The 14,847-nt window shown below is 46.5% G+C and overlaps 1 protein-coding gene across 2 annotated transcripts in view; it reads right to left on the bottom strand.

Annotated features, from left to right (window-relative positions):
* Positions 1 to 13,511, bottom strand: part of Cdh26 (cadherin 26) — a 48,349-nt gene extending 34,838 nt beyond the window's left edge. For both annotated transcript variants that reach the window (XM_050152957.1, XM_050152958.1), the window contains exons 1-3: positions 13,458 to 13,511; positions 4,888 to 4,992; positions 2,129 to 2,290 (exon numbers count right to left, since the gene is read on the bottom strand). In XM_050152957.1, the coding sequence (XP_050008914.1) occupies positions 2,129 to 2,290; positions 4,888 to 4,992; positions 13,458 to 13,511 (321 nt within the window). The remainder of the gene's footprint in view (positions 1 to 2,128; positions 2,291 to 4,887; positions 4,993 to 13,457) is intronic.
* Between the last annotated feature and the right edge of the window lie 1,336 nt (positions 13,512 to 14,847).

Genomic DNA, 14,847 nt, shown 5'->3' with positions numbered 1-14,847 from the left:
CTCTCCCTCTCTCTCTCTCTCTCTCTCTCTCTCTCTCTCTCTCTCTCTCTCTCTCTCTCTCTCACACACACACACACACACACACCAGTGAGATGCCTGTCCCTTTGGAAGAGTGTCTAACATTTTACACCTTTTTCTTCTAAATGGTGCCTGGGAATTATCTGTGACTTGCACAGTGTCTTAAGATTTCCATTGCTAGGACCAAACACCATGTCTAAAAAGCAAGTTGGGAGGAAAGGGTTTATTTGGCTTACACATCCAGATCATAGTCTATCACTGGAGGAAGTCAGAACAGGAGCTCAAGCAGGGCTGGATCCTGAGACAGAAGCTGATGCGGGGGGTGGGGTGACGATTCAGGGTGCTGCTTACCGGCTTGCTTCACATGGCTTACTCAGCCTGGTAGAGCCCAGAACTACCATCCTAGGGATGTCACCACCCACCACACATGGGCTGGGCACTCCCTCATTGGTCACTAATTGAGAAGATGCCTTACAGCTGGATCTCATGGAAGCATTTCCTCAACGGAGGCTCCTTCCTCTCCAATGACTCTGCTTTGTGTCTAGTTGACACACACAAGCAGCCAGTACACACAGCTCATCCATCCCAATCCCAAGTTTCACAAAACGCTCCTAGAGACGGGTCTGTGTTACCAGCTTCCAGGCACCAAACATGTCCAGCCTGTGACGTGTCAAACATTTAAAGCAAACAAACACCCACCACACTGGGGCTTTGGTTTGGGTCAGTCTCGCTGGGGCTCTTCCTGTTGCTGTGCACCATAGCCACGCCTCTCAGCACAGCAGCTCAGAACAATGACCCAGCATCCCTTCAGGGCTCATCAGACACACAGACTGTCTGGTCCCATCCGAATGGATGAGCAGTTTGCACTGTGTGTATTAAATGTGTATGTGCACATGTGTGCATGTATGTGGAGTCCAGAGGCCAACATCAAATGTCTGGCTCAATCTCTCCACAGTATTTTCTTGAAAGAGGGTCTCTCCTTCACTGGGAGCTCACCAATTTTGCTATATTGGCTGGCCAGAAAGTCCTAGGGATCCTCCTGTGTCTGTGTTCCGTTCCCAGCTCTGATGTTACAGGTGCACACTGCTTTCAGCTTTTTCATGGGATCTGGGAATCAAACTCAGAGCCTCAGGCTTGGACAGCAAGCACTTCACCCACTGAGCCACCTCCCCAACCCAGAATATGCATTTCCCCATGATCCTCCGGTGGCTGGTTTGTTTGTGAAGAACTGAGAAGCTGCTGTAGGATCCCTCCCGTACTTTTTCCCTTTTTAATAGCACCATAAATCCTGAAGACAGGAAGGCTAGAGAAGACAGAGATCATGGGGCTAGAGAAGAAACACAGAGTCAACTTTGCAGCTCGTGGACTTTGGTTTGGGGAGAATTCCTGTCTCTTTAAAAACCAAGTAGGCGCCTGGTGGTGACTTTAAGGCTTATATTTTGTTGTATATATAAATATTTTGAGGCTGCTGGGGGAATTACTTCATAAATTACCTTTCTCAGATAGCAAACACCATATTCCCACCCTGGTGGGGTTAACTGACAGCCAAGCCCTGTTCCCACAAGTTCCCTGGAACAAAGGATGACAACCCTTGTAGCCAGCAGAGACTGGAACATGATACACCACCCCGTGACTTGAGGCTCTTTCTCTGTAATTTTCTTTCCTGGTTTGGAACCTGAATTTCAACTTCACAGAAGGTCATGGAGTGATAAAAACCCTGGGTACACACAGACCTCGATAACTTGACAGTAAATCCTCCCGCAGCAGCTACCAGGCACTTCTGGGTTCTGTGTGTGTAGCCGCTCTCCACCCTCCAAATGTTGGCTACCAGAAACCAAATCGAAGCATTTTACAGACGCTTCGTCACTCCATCCCCAAATGACTTCCAATCTCTCTGTCCTGTTGGGTCAGTGGTCTGAAAGCTTGTCAATCGCACCTCGCTCCCATTGCATCAAACTTTAATGGTGACTCCAAAATTAGCTACGTCCCACACGTGGCTCCAAAACCGGGCACCCTGAAAATGTACTAACTTCCCAGATCCGGACAAAGTTCAACATCTTACAAGAGCTTTGCACTAAACACAAGCTTAGACTAGATCCATTTTAGATACCAGAAAAGACGGTGTCACTTCTCGATCCACAGCGCGGTGCACGTACACTTTTCCACTCTGGTGATCTTCTATAGAGAATAAGCCGATCTCGGGGAATTCATCCACGCCAGGCCCTCTGAGTAAGTACATCAGGGACACATTATTGGACATATTATTGAACAGCTGGAAAGAAGGAAATCAGAAAAAAAATCAAAGGACTCTTCCAATAAATCATGGCGAGCTTCAGATATCAAGGCTAAGAACCAAGGCATCTTTCAGGAATCTAAGCAAGCATCTCACTTCTAAGGGGCTGGGCTAAGGAAGCAGAGGGCTCAGCAGAGCTGTGGAAACAAAGATATGGGGGCAGAGGCTGGAGAGGGAGCTCCATGGTAAGGAGGGCTCTGTTGGGAATATTATGTTAAGGTGTAAACAGAGATTGCACATTCATTTTGACTGCCCATACCCAAATAATCACACAGAAACTATATTAATTACAACACTGGCCAATGGCTCAGGAATATTCCTAGCTAACTCTTAAATTAGTTCTATTATTTTATATTTTACCACGTAGCTCGTGGTTTGTTACCTTTTGCTTCTTGGGCAGCTACATGGCATATGCCTGACTCTGCCTTCTTTCCTCCTCTATTTCTGCTTGGATTTCCCACCTTGCTATATTCTGCCCTGCCATAGGCCAAAGCAGCTACTTTATTAACTCATGGTAATAAAACATATTCACGGAATAGAGAAGGAATCCCACATCATCAAGGTGTGTTACTTTTGCTTATGTTGCATTTGTTTAACTCTGTGAAGCTGTGATTCTTTGTCTGTCTAGAACATCTGATAGTCTAATGAAGATCTGAACGGCCAATAGTGAGGCAGAAGAAAGGATAAGTGGGGCTGGCAGGCAGAGAGAATATATAGAAGGAGAAATCTGGGTTCAGAGGAGAAGTAGCCAGAGAAGGAGGAGGATGTTAGTGGCCAGTCATCCAGCTACACAGCAGTCCATGGAATAAGAGTAAGAAGTAAGAGAATGAAAGAAGCCCAGAGGCAAAAGGCAGAGGGGATAATATAAACTAAGAGAAGTAGTCAAGAAGCAAGCCACGCTAAGGCTGGACCTTTGTAACTAAGAACAAGACTCCTTTTGTGATTCATTTGGGAGCTGGGTGGTGGGCCCCCAAAAGAGTTCAAAGAACTTAACAACATACTACTGCAGTGTTCACCATTCCAGAAAATGAGAGTTTGTTTTCCAGTTGTGTATAGCTTACAACTGCCTGTAACTCTAGCTCTGGGAGATCTGTAGACAGAGATCTACCTCTGACCTCTGTAGACAAAGCTGCTCATGTCTGCAAAGCTATACAAGGACACGCAGATACATGTCATTACAAATAATAAAAATAAAATCTGTACCGGAGAGCTGACTCAGTGGTTACTTTTCTGTTCTTGCAGAAGACCAGAGTTTGGTTCCTAGCACTCATTTCAGAGGCTCACAACCACCTGTAACTCCAGTTCCAGTGAGATTCTAGTCCTCTGGCATCCACAGACACCTACACTCATATACATGAAGGCACTTGAGCGTGTGCGTGCATGCGAACGCACACGCGCGCACACACACCCAATTAAAGCAAAAATAAGTCTTTTAAAAAATAAATTAAAGATATTGGACTGGAATAGAGAAACTGGAAATAGCATGGATGTTTATGGGATGAAAAACACCACACAGAGATGCCTGTCCCATGACCTCAGACATCTGCTGCCCAGGTGGAGGATGTGTCCTGCCGGGAAAGTCTGGCAGCCACACTCTCAAGTGAGAAAGGCAAGTCACAGAATGGAATGTGTGCTGTGCTCTTGGTCCTTTACACGCTCACATTCCTAAACCTGCACCAAAATATCTGGAGGAACACATACCAACTTGTTAATATGGGCACACTTAACTTTTCATAAAGAGAAGCTATGAGCAACCCTTAGCTGACTCTTATTCTTTTTTAAATAAATTACATCATCATCATCATTCGTGTGTGTGTGTGTGTGTGTGTGCGCGCGCGCATATGCCAGTGGAGATCAGAGGGCAACTACCAGGAGCTAGTTCCCTATTTCCTCCACCTGGGTGCTGGGAATCAAACTCAGATTGTCAGGCTTGGCAGCAAGTACCTTTATCCACTGAGCAATCTTGCCCCTCACCCCAAGTGATGGAATTTTACAGGTGTGTACCACCATACCCTATAGCAATACAGGCCTTTAAATAATCTCTCCCTACAATCAAGAATGAAATAAAAATAAAATAAAGTAAATGTGCCAGGCAGTGGTGGCACATGTTTTTAATCCCAGCACTCAGAAGGCAGAGGTAGGTAGATCTCTGTGAGTTCAAGACCAGCCTGGTCTAACGAGTGAGTTCCAGGACAGGCTCCAAAGCTACAGAGAAACCCTGTCTCAAAAAACCAAAACAAAACAAAAATGCAGGGGGCCAGTGAAGCAGACCTGCACATAGAGTCATTCTCATTCAGTAGAGAGGGAAGACACCAGTCTCAAGGCACACACTCAGATGGTCCCTAGAAATCAGCCAGCAGAGTCCTAGCCAGTGTCATGCCTGCTTGTCTTCACTGCCTGGCTGTAAGTCAGGCAGGCACATAGCAAGGCAGCTGCCAAAATCCACTCTATAAAGAGGGTGTGATCCTGGATTCTTTCCCCCAAAGAAATAATCAATAAATGTTAGCAGGAATCAAGACCCCACTCCTCCTTCCAGAAGGGACTTACTGCTCACAGAGGCCAGAGTATGTCCTTACCTCCCCAACAAGTTTGGGAAAGGGCCCCGGGTCTTCCTCCTCCAGCTCCAGGGTGGTGAGAACCCATCTTCTCTTGGACCTCCGAAGAGGCTGGTGGTTCTGTCCCTACAGGGCATAGGATGGCAGTATCAGTGAAGATGGAGTTGAGGCTGGCGGCCGGGATCTGTAGTATCTGAGTGTCATAGCTGGGCACTGAGCAGACTCCGCATAAGCCTCCTGTCTCTTGTACCCAGAGCAACCACCTGAGCTTGGTCATTACAAATATCTGTCCTCTTAACAACTGCTGCCATTCCTAAAGGTGAGGTACAGGTTACCTAATGATTTCACAAGGTTTGCGAGATAGCTTTGGGAGCTATGCAGACTTGGCATTAAAGAGTTTTCTCTACCAGGTATGAATGTGTGGCCTACGACAATAAGCCAACAGCCTAATCAGAGAAAGCATTCCCTTCATTAGTCTCTCAGTTTTCCTGAAATCATTGACAAAAACGTTTCCATTTGTTACCAGCAGGCTTTTAATGCTAAAGTTACTAGTTTCCCTTTTAACCAACATGTACATATATAGACACAAGACTGAATTGAAGCATTCCATCCTGGAAGAAAGCTCATTAAACCCAGAAAAGAAACAACTCACAAGTCTCAGGAAATCCTTGAAACTTACAGGATACACAAGGTCCCTCCCAGATTTCAAGGTTATATAAGCGCAGCAAGAAGAGAGAATTAATGAGGAAGTGGTGAGGACAAGCATGCAGGCTTGCACCACTGACTGTTTTCTGCTCTTCCCAGTTAGATATGAAGGCCTCACTGGCCCCACGGACAGCACCTGGGCCTCTAGAAGACCACGTGGAGCTGCAATTCTTTGTTCTAGAGCCAATATGAACATGGCACTAAATAAGTCAGTCCTACCCATCTGTGGGCAAAGGGCAGATTCTGGCTTCTTTCATTAGAACTAACTTCCAACCCCACTGATGTGATCAAGACAGTCATCAGCTTCTTCTTGGAAGCTGTTAATGACTCTGACCTTAAAAGCAAAAATGACACTAACTAATTATTTATGTCCTTATCAGTGTCCTACAGCAATTGCCTGAAGTAGCACAAATACTCGTAAAGAACCTCTGCATTTTGATTTTTGGTCCATGGTTCTAGGGATACAACTCAGAGGCTCCTCCTGGGTGCTAGGCAAGCGCCATGCCACCGGGCTACATCCCAGCCCCTGGGTTTAGTGTCAGTAGCTACAATTTCATGTTCATTGCATATCCATTTATGATTACCTTGTCCCTAACCCCAGAGGAAGAAACCAAAGGACTGTTGTGTGTTATCGCTAACAGGAGGGATGCTCAACCCTGAACCTCCTGAACCTCTCCACTATTACCACTGAAGGAGATGGCACTAACCTCATCTGGTCAGGGTTAGTGCAAAGCCGGACATGTGTGTGTAGGAGTCAATGTCAGTTGGTGGCCGTACTTAACTGGGCTTTTCTGTGTCCTCTCTTGTGCTTTATTTACAATAATTGCTAAATAATAGAACTTGGCATTTTCACTGGAAATTCCTACTGTGTGATTTGTATTCCAACGCCCCCCCACCAACAAGCTCATATGTAAGACTGTAGACACACAAAAAGACACACCCTACAATGGCATCCAAAGGTAGCAGTAAACTGATGTGTGTGTGTTTGCTTTAGATAAGGCAGAGGCAGAGAAAGGGTGCACATGGGGAGCATATGGTAAAGCAAATGGGACAAAAGTTTAACAGCTGATGAATTATTGGAAAAGGTATTCTGACGGGCCAAGGAGATGGCGCAGAACGGAAGGGTGCTCGCTGCACAGGCCCTGGTGTTTATCACTGCAATAGAAATCTTAAGACACACGCACATGCACATGCTTGTGCACACATTCACAATCGCCAAACTCACAAGATGCATCAAGGCCTGAGGGTAGAGAAACAGGGCGTGGCTGAAAGGCCCAGAGCAGAGGACACATCTGTCGAGTGTCCTCTTTAGCAAGCTGTCACTCATGCTGGGGTGGGGCTTATTGGTGACACAGCTCCCCAAGGGTCACCCATGCTCCTGCACACAATCCCTCACTCACGTTGTCCCAGTAAGGAACCCTTCACAGACTCGCTGAGCTGGGCTTGGTTGGAATTATTTCTTTGTATGTTGCTGCCCTCTTGGTTCCAAGCCATTTCTGTATCCCCTGGAAAGTTACAGCACTAACAAAAGGCTCATTCCATTATATTCAGATTTCATATCAGAGGGGATGGTTGGGACATCAATACTGTCATGTTTTGGTGTAGTCTCCAAAGAGAAAATCCAGAATTCCCTATTCAAAGCATTCAGATCATTCCAAATGCAAACACGTGGGAGGCCAGGGTCTCCGCACATCCTTCAACTGAACAGCATTCACAACCGGTTAAACACAAGTGCGGGAGGAGAATCCAGCTGTCTTCCGCTAAACCAGACATTCAAGTGACTTGACAGAGTACACAGCAGCGCTGCTTTTCTCATTAGGCAGGATCTGAAAAATACAGTCATTTTGAGTAAAACTCCGTTATTCATATTTGTGTGTGATGGAGTTATTGTTCTCTTTAGTGAATTAAACATGGCTAAGAATTGTCAGCTTTCATCTCTAACACATTATCAATAAATATAACTCAGGCAGTCAGAGTCGCTAAAACTAGAACCCAAACCACAAGTGCCACAGTCAGCAGACCCAGATTCCACCAGGTCACCACCAAGTGTGGCCACATAGAACACACGAGGTCTGTCTTAATTCAGGGTTATGTGGTGACACAGTGGGCTTTGAGGGTTCACAGGAAATGAAGACACATTCTACATGTGTTCATTTCTGGTCAGCGCCCTTCACGGTGGTGTGTGACATTACTGGGTCATTTTGTTTATGTCAAAGGAAACAATGGCATTTTTTTTTACCTGCCACAGACTGTATTTCTATTTCCATCTATTTACCTAAAGGAGAGGAGTTGTTTGTATACCATGTGTATATATTCATGGCAATGTATGTGAAGCATGGGGATCCTCCTGCCTCTTGTTCCCTCTCCTTGGGATGGCAGGCGTGCACTGTGGGGAACTCATGTGTGCCCAGAGAGCATGTCAGTGAGAAGTGAACTTATGCCTCTAGTCCCAAAGAAGAAATTTTCAAAGTCTTTGACTACCCAAACCTTAAACCAGTATGTTCAGATAGTGAGTGTTTCTTAATTAATACTGGGAGATTTAAATACACAGCCGAGGGGCTGGAGAGATGGTGGTTTGGCAGTTATGAGCACTGGCTGCTCTTACAGAGGAGGACCTGGTTTCAATTCCCAGCACCTACATGGTGACTCACAATCACTTGTAACTCCAGTTACTATAATGATATGTATGTTGTAATAAGTAAAGCTTGCCTAAATATCAGAAGGGCAAAGCTAAGACACTGGAGATCAGGCAGTGGTGGTGCACACCTTTAATCCCAGGATTTGGGAGGCAGAGGCAGAAGGATCTCTGTGAGTTCAAGGACACCCTGGGCTACTTAAGTGTTAAGTTGGGAGCTTAGGCCCCAGCCCCTTGCATCTATCCTAGCCTGACCTTGAGAGTTAGCACTCTGACCTCCAAATCCCAGCAGGCCAGGTCCTGACCCTCTCCCCTCCAGACCCCCTCCCTGGAGAGGAGGGACTCAGGACCACTCCCACAGAATATTTAAGTGAACTCCCAAAAGAGGAGCACGTGTCTCTTTTCCTTCCTCCTGGTGTTTGTGTTCGCAGCCCCTCGGGGAATACCCGAGTGGGCAGGACTCCCATTAAACCTGGATATTTGGCTTGTTTTGATTTGGCTTGATTGGGATTTTGCATAGGCAGAGAGCTCACATTAGGAAATATTCCTAACAATAAGATCAACACAGGAACAAATCCAGGTGACGGTGCCTCACACCTTTAATCCCAGCACCAGAGGGAATATAAAATAAGAGGAGAGAGAGGCTGCAGTCACCCAGCCTTGGTAGAGCAAAGACTTCTCTAGTGGCTTGGTTGGTTTGCTTTTCTGATTTTCAGGAGTGAACCCCAATTTCTGACTCTAGGTTTTTATGATTCGTGCTACAAGTTACAGGGGATCCAACATCTCCTGAACTACATCAGCACCAGGCACACGTGGTACACAGACATCCCAGCAAACAACCCATACACATAAAACAAAAAGTAAAAAAAAAAAAAAATTACAGAAGAAATTGCAATTCTTGCAAACGAATACAGAAATTGATTTTGTTTCTGATCTAAGCTGCCGGTCATTGGCGTGGGCTGTGTGACATCCCCTGTCACTCTCAAGTCCCTCTGTCTAAGATGGAGATTTCCAGCGCCTGGTCCACCCCCTCGCTCTGTAGACGCTGTCCTAATAGCACTGGTGGGCCCAGCCAAAGGCAGGGAAAGCTGGCTGGATCTTCAGAGAGTTAAAGGTTTACACTTGGCTGGAGAAGTACCAGAAATCCCCACAGCAGCTCCAGGCTGCTTTCTCCTCTTTGTGTGGCCTCAGAACAGCTAATCTGCATGATGCAGAAGGACTCGCAATTGTTCCCCGAGGCGGAAATGGCTCTGTAAGAGCACCTATTACACCTCCATCCGGGACAATTGAAGCAATTCCTCCAAAATGGACGCCGCTCACAGCACTTTGCATAATGCTCTCCGCCCTGCTGGTAGGACCATCCCTAAACTGGCTTCCCCAGCTGCAATCTACCCCAGGCTGCTTCATCAGAGTGGTAGGCAGGCAAGCTCCGCCCCCTCCATCCTGCAGGCCCTCTCATAGGTGGGACTGGATTGGTGCCACTTCACCAGGGCCTTTCAGGCTCACCTGGTCAGGGGTGCCATGATAGCTTTGGAGAAAAACAAAATCAAACCAAAAATTCATAGAATAAATTGGGGGGGGGGGGAAGAAAGAAAAGAAGGACTTTCTGTCTCTCTCTCTCTCTCTCTCTCTCTCTCTCTCTCCTTTCTTTCCCTTCCTTCCTTCCTTTTTTCCTTTCTTTCTTTTTGACAGAACCTCCCCAAGTCTGAATCTTTGTGATGACACCTAACTGCACACAACTGTGCTTACTGAATCCTCAAGGTAGAGCCAATCACAATGCCTTTCGTACATAATGTATAGAACACACTTAAAACCATTTAAGAAAGCTGGAATAAGGGCGGCCCTGCAGGCATCGTTACAGGCAGGGAAATGAACAGTGAAGAGGTGAGAATGACCTAGTCAGCCTGCACCAAACTTCAGGGAGTCTGATGCCAGGCAGTTTACTGCCAATAAACAGAAACACGATATAATTTGGGGGAAAAAAAGTTTCATTGTGTAATACAATTCCCAGTGAGCAACAAAGTGTAATTACATTGAAACTCAGCTCAGGGCACGTGTCATTCCCTCCAAAGAGATGGGATTGAGAGATATGCTACTTGTATTAGCTTAAGGACCTAGGGAAGGGTCTGGCATGGTCTTGGTATTACAGATAGTACAGAGGCCATTTGGGTTATTAGCCACCTCTGGCCCTGGCTGTGGGAGTTTGGGGAGTCCCTAGCTGTACAGATACTGTAAGTGTCATTTAGATGACTCGCCACCTCTGGCCCTGGCTGTGGAGCTTGATGTAGCCTGGCTCAACAGATAGTGTGATCGCCAGGCTATTAATCACCTCTAATTCCCATCTTTCTGGAGGGAAGAACAGGTTTTACATCTTGAAAAGCCAATCCTGCCTGCTCAGCATTCCTGGATTCCCTGGAGATCTTTGGGTAGAAGGACCTTCACACTCCCCACACTAGAAGAAAGGATATCGAATGTTTCCACCATAAAGAACGGCAACGGAGTGAGGTGATGGATGCTGGTCCTGATTTGGCCACAGCAATGCACACAGCAATAGGACCATTATATGGTACCCTGTGAGTACAGCTTTATGTTTTTAATGTATCAGCTCCCTGTTATTTAATTCTTTAAAGTGCTAAAGGAGGCTAACGAGATGGCTCGGTAGGTAAAAGTGCCACCACCGCCTGGCTAGATTTACGATGTTTAAGGATAACATTTTTCAGAATTTCAAAAACAGTACCAACCCCAGAACACCAGGATTTCTTCCCAGTTCAGTTTCATTCTTTGGAAAATTCTCTCATCTCTGGCCTTTGAATTCCGCACAGCCCAGCCTGGACTCTTGGGACTAGAAATCACCAGCCAGGAGGACAGCTTGTCATGGGTGACAATGAATGTGGGGAAAAGTCATAAGGCCACAGAACATACCTCTGACTTTGTCATCTGGCTTCATGTCAGAGCCACAAAACTATTGGTAATGTTAGCCACTGGAGAGGGAAAGTCGTTCTTTTCATAAGAGCGTAGCCCCTGGTAAGTTGACCATACCCAAGTGAAAGGCCACATATCCAAGAATATTTATTTGGACAGCACAAATTCTTCTCGATTTTTTTTTAAGTACACAGATCTTGGTGGGTAGAGCAGAGGAGGGCGGTCTGGGAGAGTCGGGGAAAGGCGAATATGATCAAATCGCATATAAAATTCTCAGAGCTTTAAGAGAAATAATAGCGGAGCAGGGTGGTAGGATTTCAGGGGGGGGCAGCACACAGACACCTCCTCAGTAGAAGAGCACCTGTTGTCCCCGAGGATTGGATGTGGGCGTGGAGCGGGTCTGCCTGCCAAAGACACTGGCGAATTTGGAGGAACCCTGAAGGCGTGGAGGATTGCATTGTTTCCCACAGCCAGTCCTGCAACTCGTGAACGGGAAAGGGAAAGGTCACTCGCCATGGAGGTGGACCACTCAGGCCCTGTGCTAACACAACAGAGAGGGGATATTGCATTTCCTTGAAAGACTAGTCGCGAGGAGGTGCAGGTGTGAGAGAAGGGTGGAGATGGGATTTGATTTGCAATATACTCAAATCCAGGCTACCATGGGGTCATAAAAGAGGGGTCTATGAGAAACCGTAGACGAGATGAATGCGCGCTCAACTCTTGACATGGCAAAATACAACCGAGGTAATTCTCCTAACTCAAAGATTGGTACCAGGCAAGGTATCCACTTTCAAAAATGGGGCTCTGCTAGAGTGTGAGTACGCCGAGACGGAACCCCCTATCGTATTTGCTGCTGTGTCCATCCAGTGTCTGGCCCAGGAGATGTCTAACTAGTGATTAAAGGGATGCACTGCCTTCATCAGTGTTAGGAACACAGAAAGGAGTGCTGAAATGCCACTGGCCCGGCACGAGCCCTCTATGGAGTCCCCTCCCTCATTAGCATGCCCACCATGTCAGTGAAGCACAATTTTTAGCTTTATTGGCAACTAAAGAAAACATAATAACAAAGTTGTTTTTGTTTTAAGTCCTGTCTATCCAGCTGCACTGCTAGAACAATCAATCTAAACTTCTGGTTTTCAAACCCTGCACATGAGATGGATCAGAGCTGAACTGGGGATCAAAGTTGGCTTATGCCAACACCCCTTTCAGAAGTGGTTGACCTCGATTGTTATTTAAACACTGAATTCAAACCCCAGCCATAATTGCTGCCTCAAGTGTGTGTGTGTGTGTGTGTGTGTGTGTGTGTGTGTGTGTGTGTGTATGTGGTGTCTTTCTCTGTGTATGTGTCTATCTGTGTATGGTGTGCCTATCTTTTACTGTCTCTCTCTCTGGTGTGTGTCTCATATCTCTGTGTGTGTGTGTGTGTGTGTGCATGTGTATGTGTGTTGTGTCTGTGTGTGGTGTGTCTGTCTTTGTCTCTGGTGTGTGTGTGTGTGCATGTGTATGTGTGTTGTGTCTGTCTGTCTCTCTCAGTGTATGTGTCTGTGTGTGGTGTGTCTGTCTCTGTCTCTGGTGTGTGTGTGTGTGTGTGCACGCGTGCGTGTATGTATGTGTGTGATTCAGTTAGAATGTGATGTGATCTTGGGAGGGGCACTGGGACATGGATGACATGAAATCAGATGGAGGCTTGTGAGGTGGGAGGAAGGAAGAGACTGCAGGAGGGGGGCCACAGATGAAAATAATGAAACCAGTAACTTCATATGCTGACTGAAAACACTATTTAAAAAAAAAAAAGGAAGGCACAGTTTTCTCTTCCCACCAACAGAAAGCAAACCCAGCAGGCCACACTCAACAACCGCAGGCAACATTGGCTGTCACCTGGGGCTCAGGACACCACTGGCTGCCATTGAACACAGGACACTGGCTGCCCACTGGTGACCCCTGCTCTTCCTATCCTGTTTACAGTGGGGTGTTTTAGTGTCCCCGCTGGTTCGCCCCCAGTTGTCTTTAATACAAACTGCTGAGATTTCCTCAGCCCCCTTAAAGTGTGGGTAGAAGTGCTGTAGGAAACTGTTATTAAAACAATCGAAACTGTTTGTTTCATGAATTAGTATCAAGTCCCTCAGCTGCTCCCTACTTCCTTGTAAGATGTGGATCCCGAGCCCACATTTATGCGTCTAAAGACAGACAGCTCTCTGCTTCAGCTGGATGGCTGCTTCTCACCAGGTTCAGCTGGATTATACGCAGTTATCCTGCCAAGTTCCTTTAGCCTAGAATATGAAACACCTCCCCCATGCAACACACAGTTCCCAGCACCCACCCAGCTCACCTGCAGGAGCTGCAGCAGCAGTAGCAGCAACCAGGTGCAGCCTCTTATGGCCATGTCTAGGTGAGCACGGGGCAGTCCTTGGAGCCTGGTGGCCTCACCAGGAGCCAGGCACCAGCTTTCCAGCCAGTGACATCTCCTCTAGTCACTCTCTTGAGTATTTCGTCCCCACTACTTCACCCCAGCTGATCCTTCAGTCCTCTGCCCCGCTTGCCTATGTCAGAACAGGTGGGTTGATGGGTAAGGTGTGACCTCATCTGTGGCCAGCAGAATCTAGGGGAGCAAGAGTTCAGATACCAAACACCAGTCATGTGTGTACACAGAAAACTGGCTGGATGTTCACCTTGGGGATTATAGCTCAGCCAAGGAAAGACGGCCCGCACCTACAGGAAGAGGCAGTTCATTGTTTCTTTGTTTCTTGGTTGGTTTTTAGTTTCTAAATAGAAGTCCAATAATCCCTCAATAGTAGGGCAATTAATGATGCTTAAAATCAGTCAAAACTGGAAAAACAACCCCAAGAAATTATAGAGCGCGCGCGCACACACATACACACGCACACACACACACACACACACACACACACACAGAGAGAGAGAGAGAGAGAGAGAGAGAGAGAGAGAGAGAGAGAGAGAGAGAGAGAGAATGGTGGCAGCTCAACAAATGTGCCAGTCAGTTCCCCTTCTGTTTTCTAACTGCACACCTGCTGGGCCAGGCACTCGGTGGACACAGAACACAGCAATAAACAAACACAATAAATAGGAAGAATCCTGTCTTGGGTGACCACACTCTGGTGAAACCTCACAAAACTATACCGGGGGAAATGTGGGAGGAAGAAAGAAATGAAGGAGACTTGGGACAAGACTCCTCTATAGAGCATTTACCCATCATGCACATGGCAAGGCCCTGAGTTCCTTCTGCCACTAGCACAGAAAAATAAGTTACTTCTCTACAACTTCCCAAAGCATGTTACAAAATCTTTATTCTAAGCATATCTGGGCTCTAGACTGTACAGACGTTTCTACCCAAACCTCTTATGAATGAAGATGGAGTTAAAGTGTAGGCAGAGAGATGGAGAAAGAGCAAAGTTTGAAGCAAAATCTGAACTTGGACTTTGGCAATCTTAATTAATATATGAATTGTTGTCTCCTTATCCCTCCCAAAGTCATGACCAGCATTCAGCAGGCAAAATGGGTAATCTTCCTCATCGGCTTCCTGTGTCCTTGGAGTGTGAGCTGCAGCTGACTGTGTGTGTTGAATTGTTAGCATCTAAGCTCCTCTAATTCTGCCACTGAGAAGGTAGAGATGGTGTGGTGGCCTATTAGTGTTCCTATGGAGAGAAAGAGAGAGAGAGAGAGAGCAGGCTTCTAGCATTCCTGTACAGAGAGAGAGAGAG

Source organism: Alexandromys fortis, unplaced genomic scaffold (genome assembly GCF_014885135.2).
Source record: "Alexandromys fortis isolate MF-2015 unplaced genomic scaffold, M_Fortis_MF-2015_v1.1 scaffold_81, whole genome shotgun sequence".
Lineage (NCBI taxonomy): Eukaryota > Metazoa > Chordata > Mammalia > Rodentia > Cricetidae > Alexandromys > Alexandromys fortis.
The sequence above is the reverse complement of the archived record's forward strand: the minus strand, read 5'-3'. Positions and strand labels throughout refer to the sequence as shown.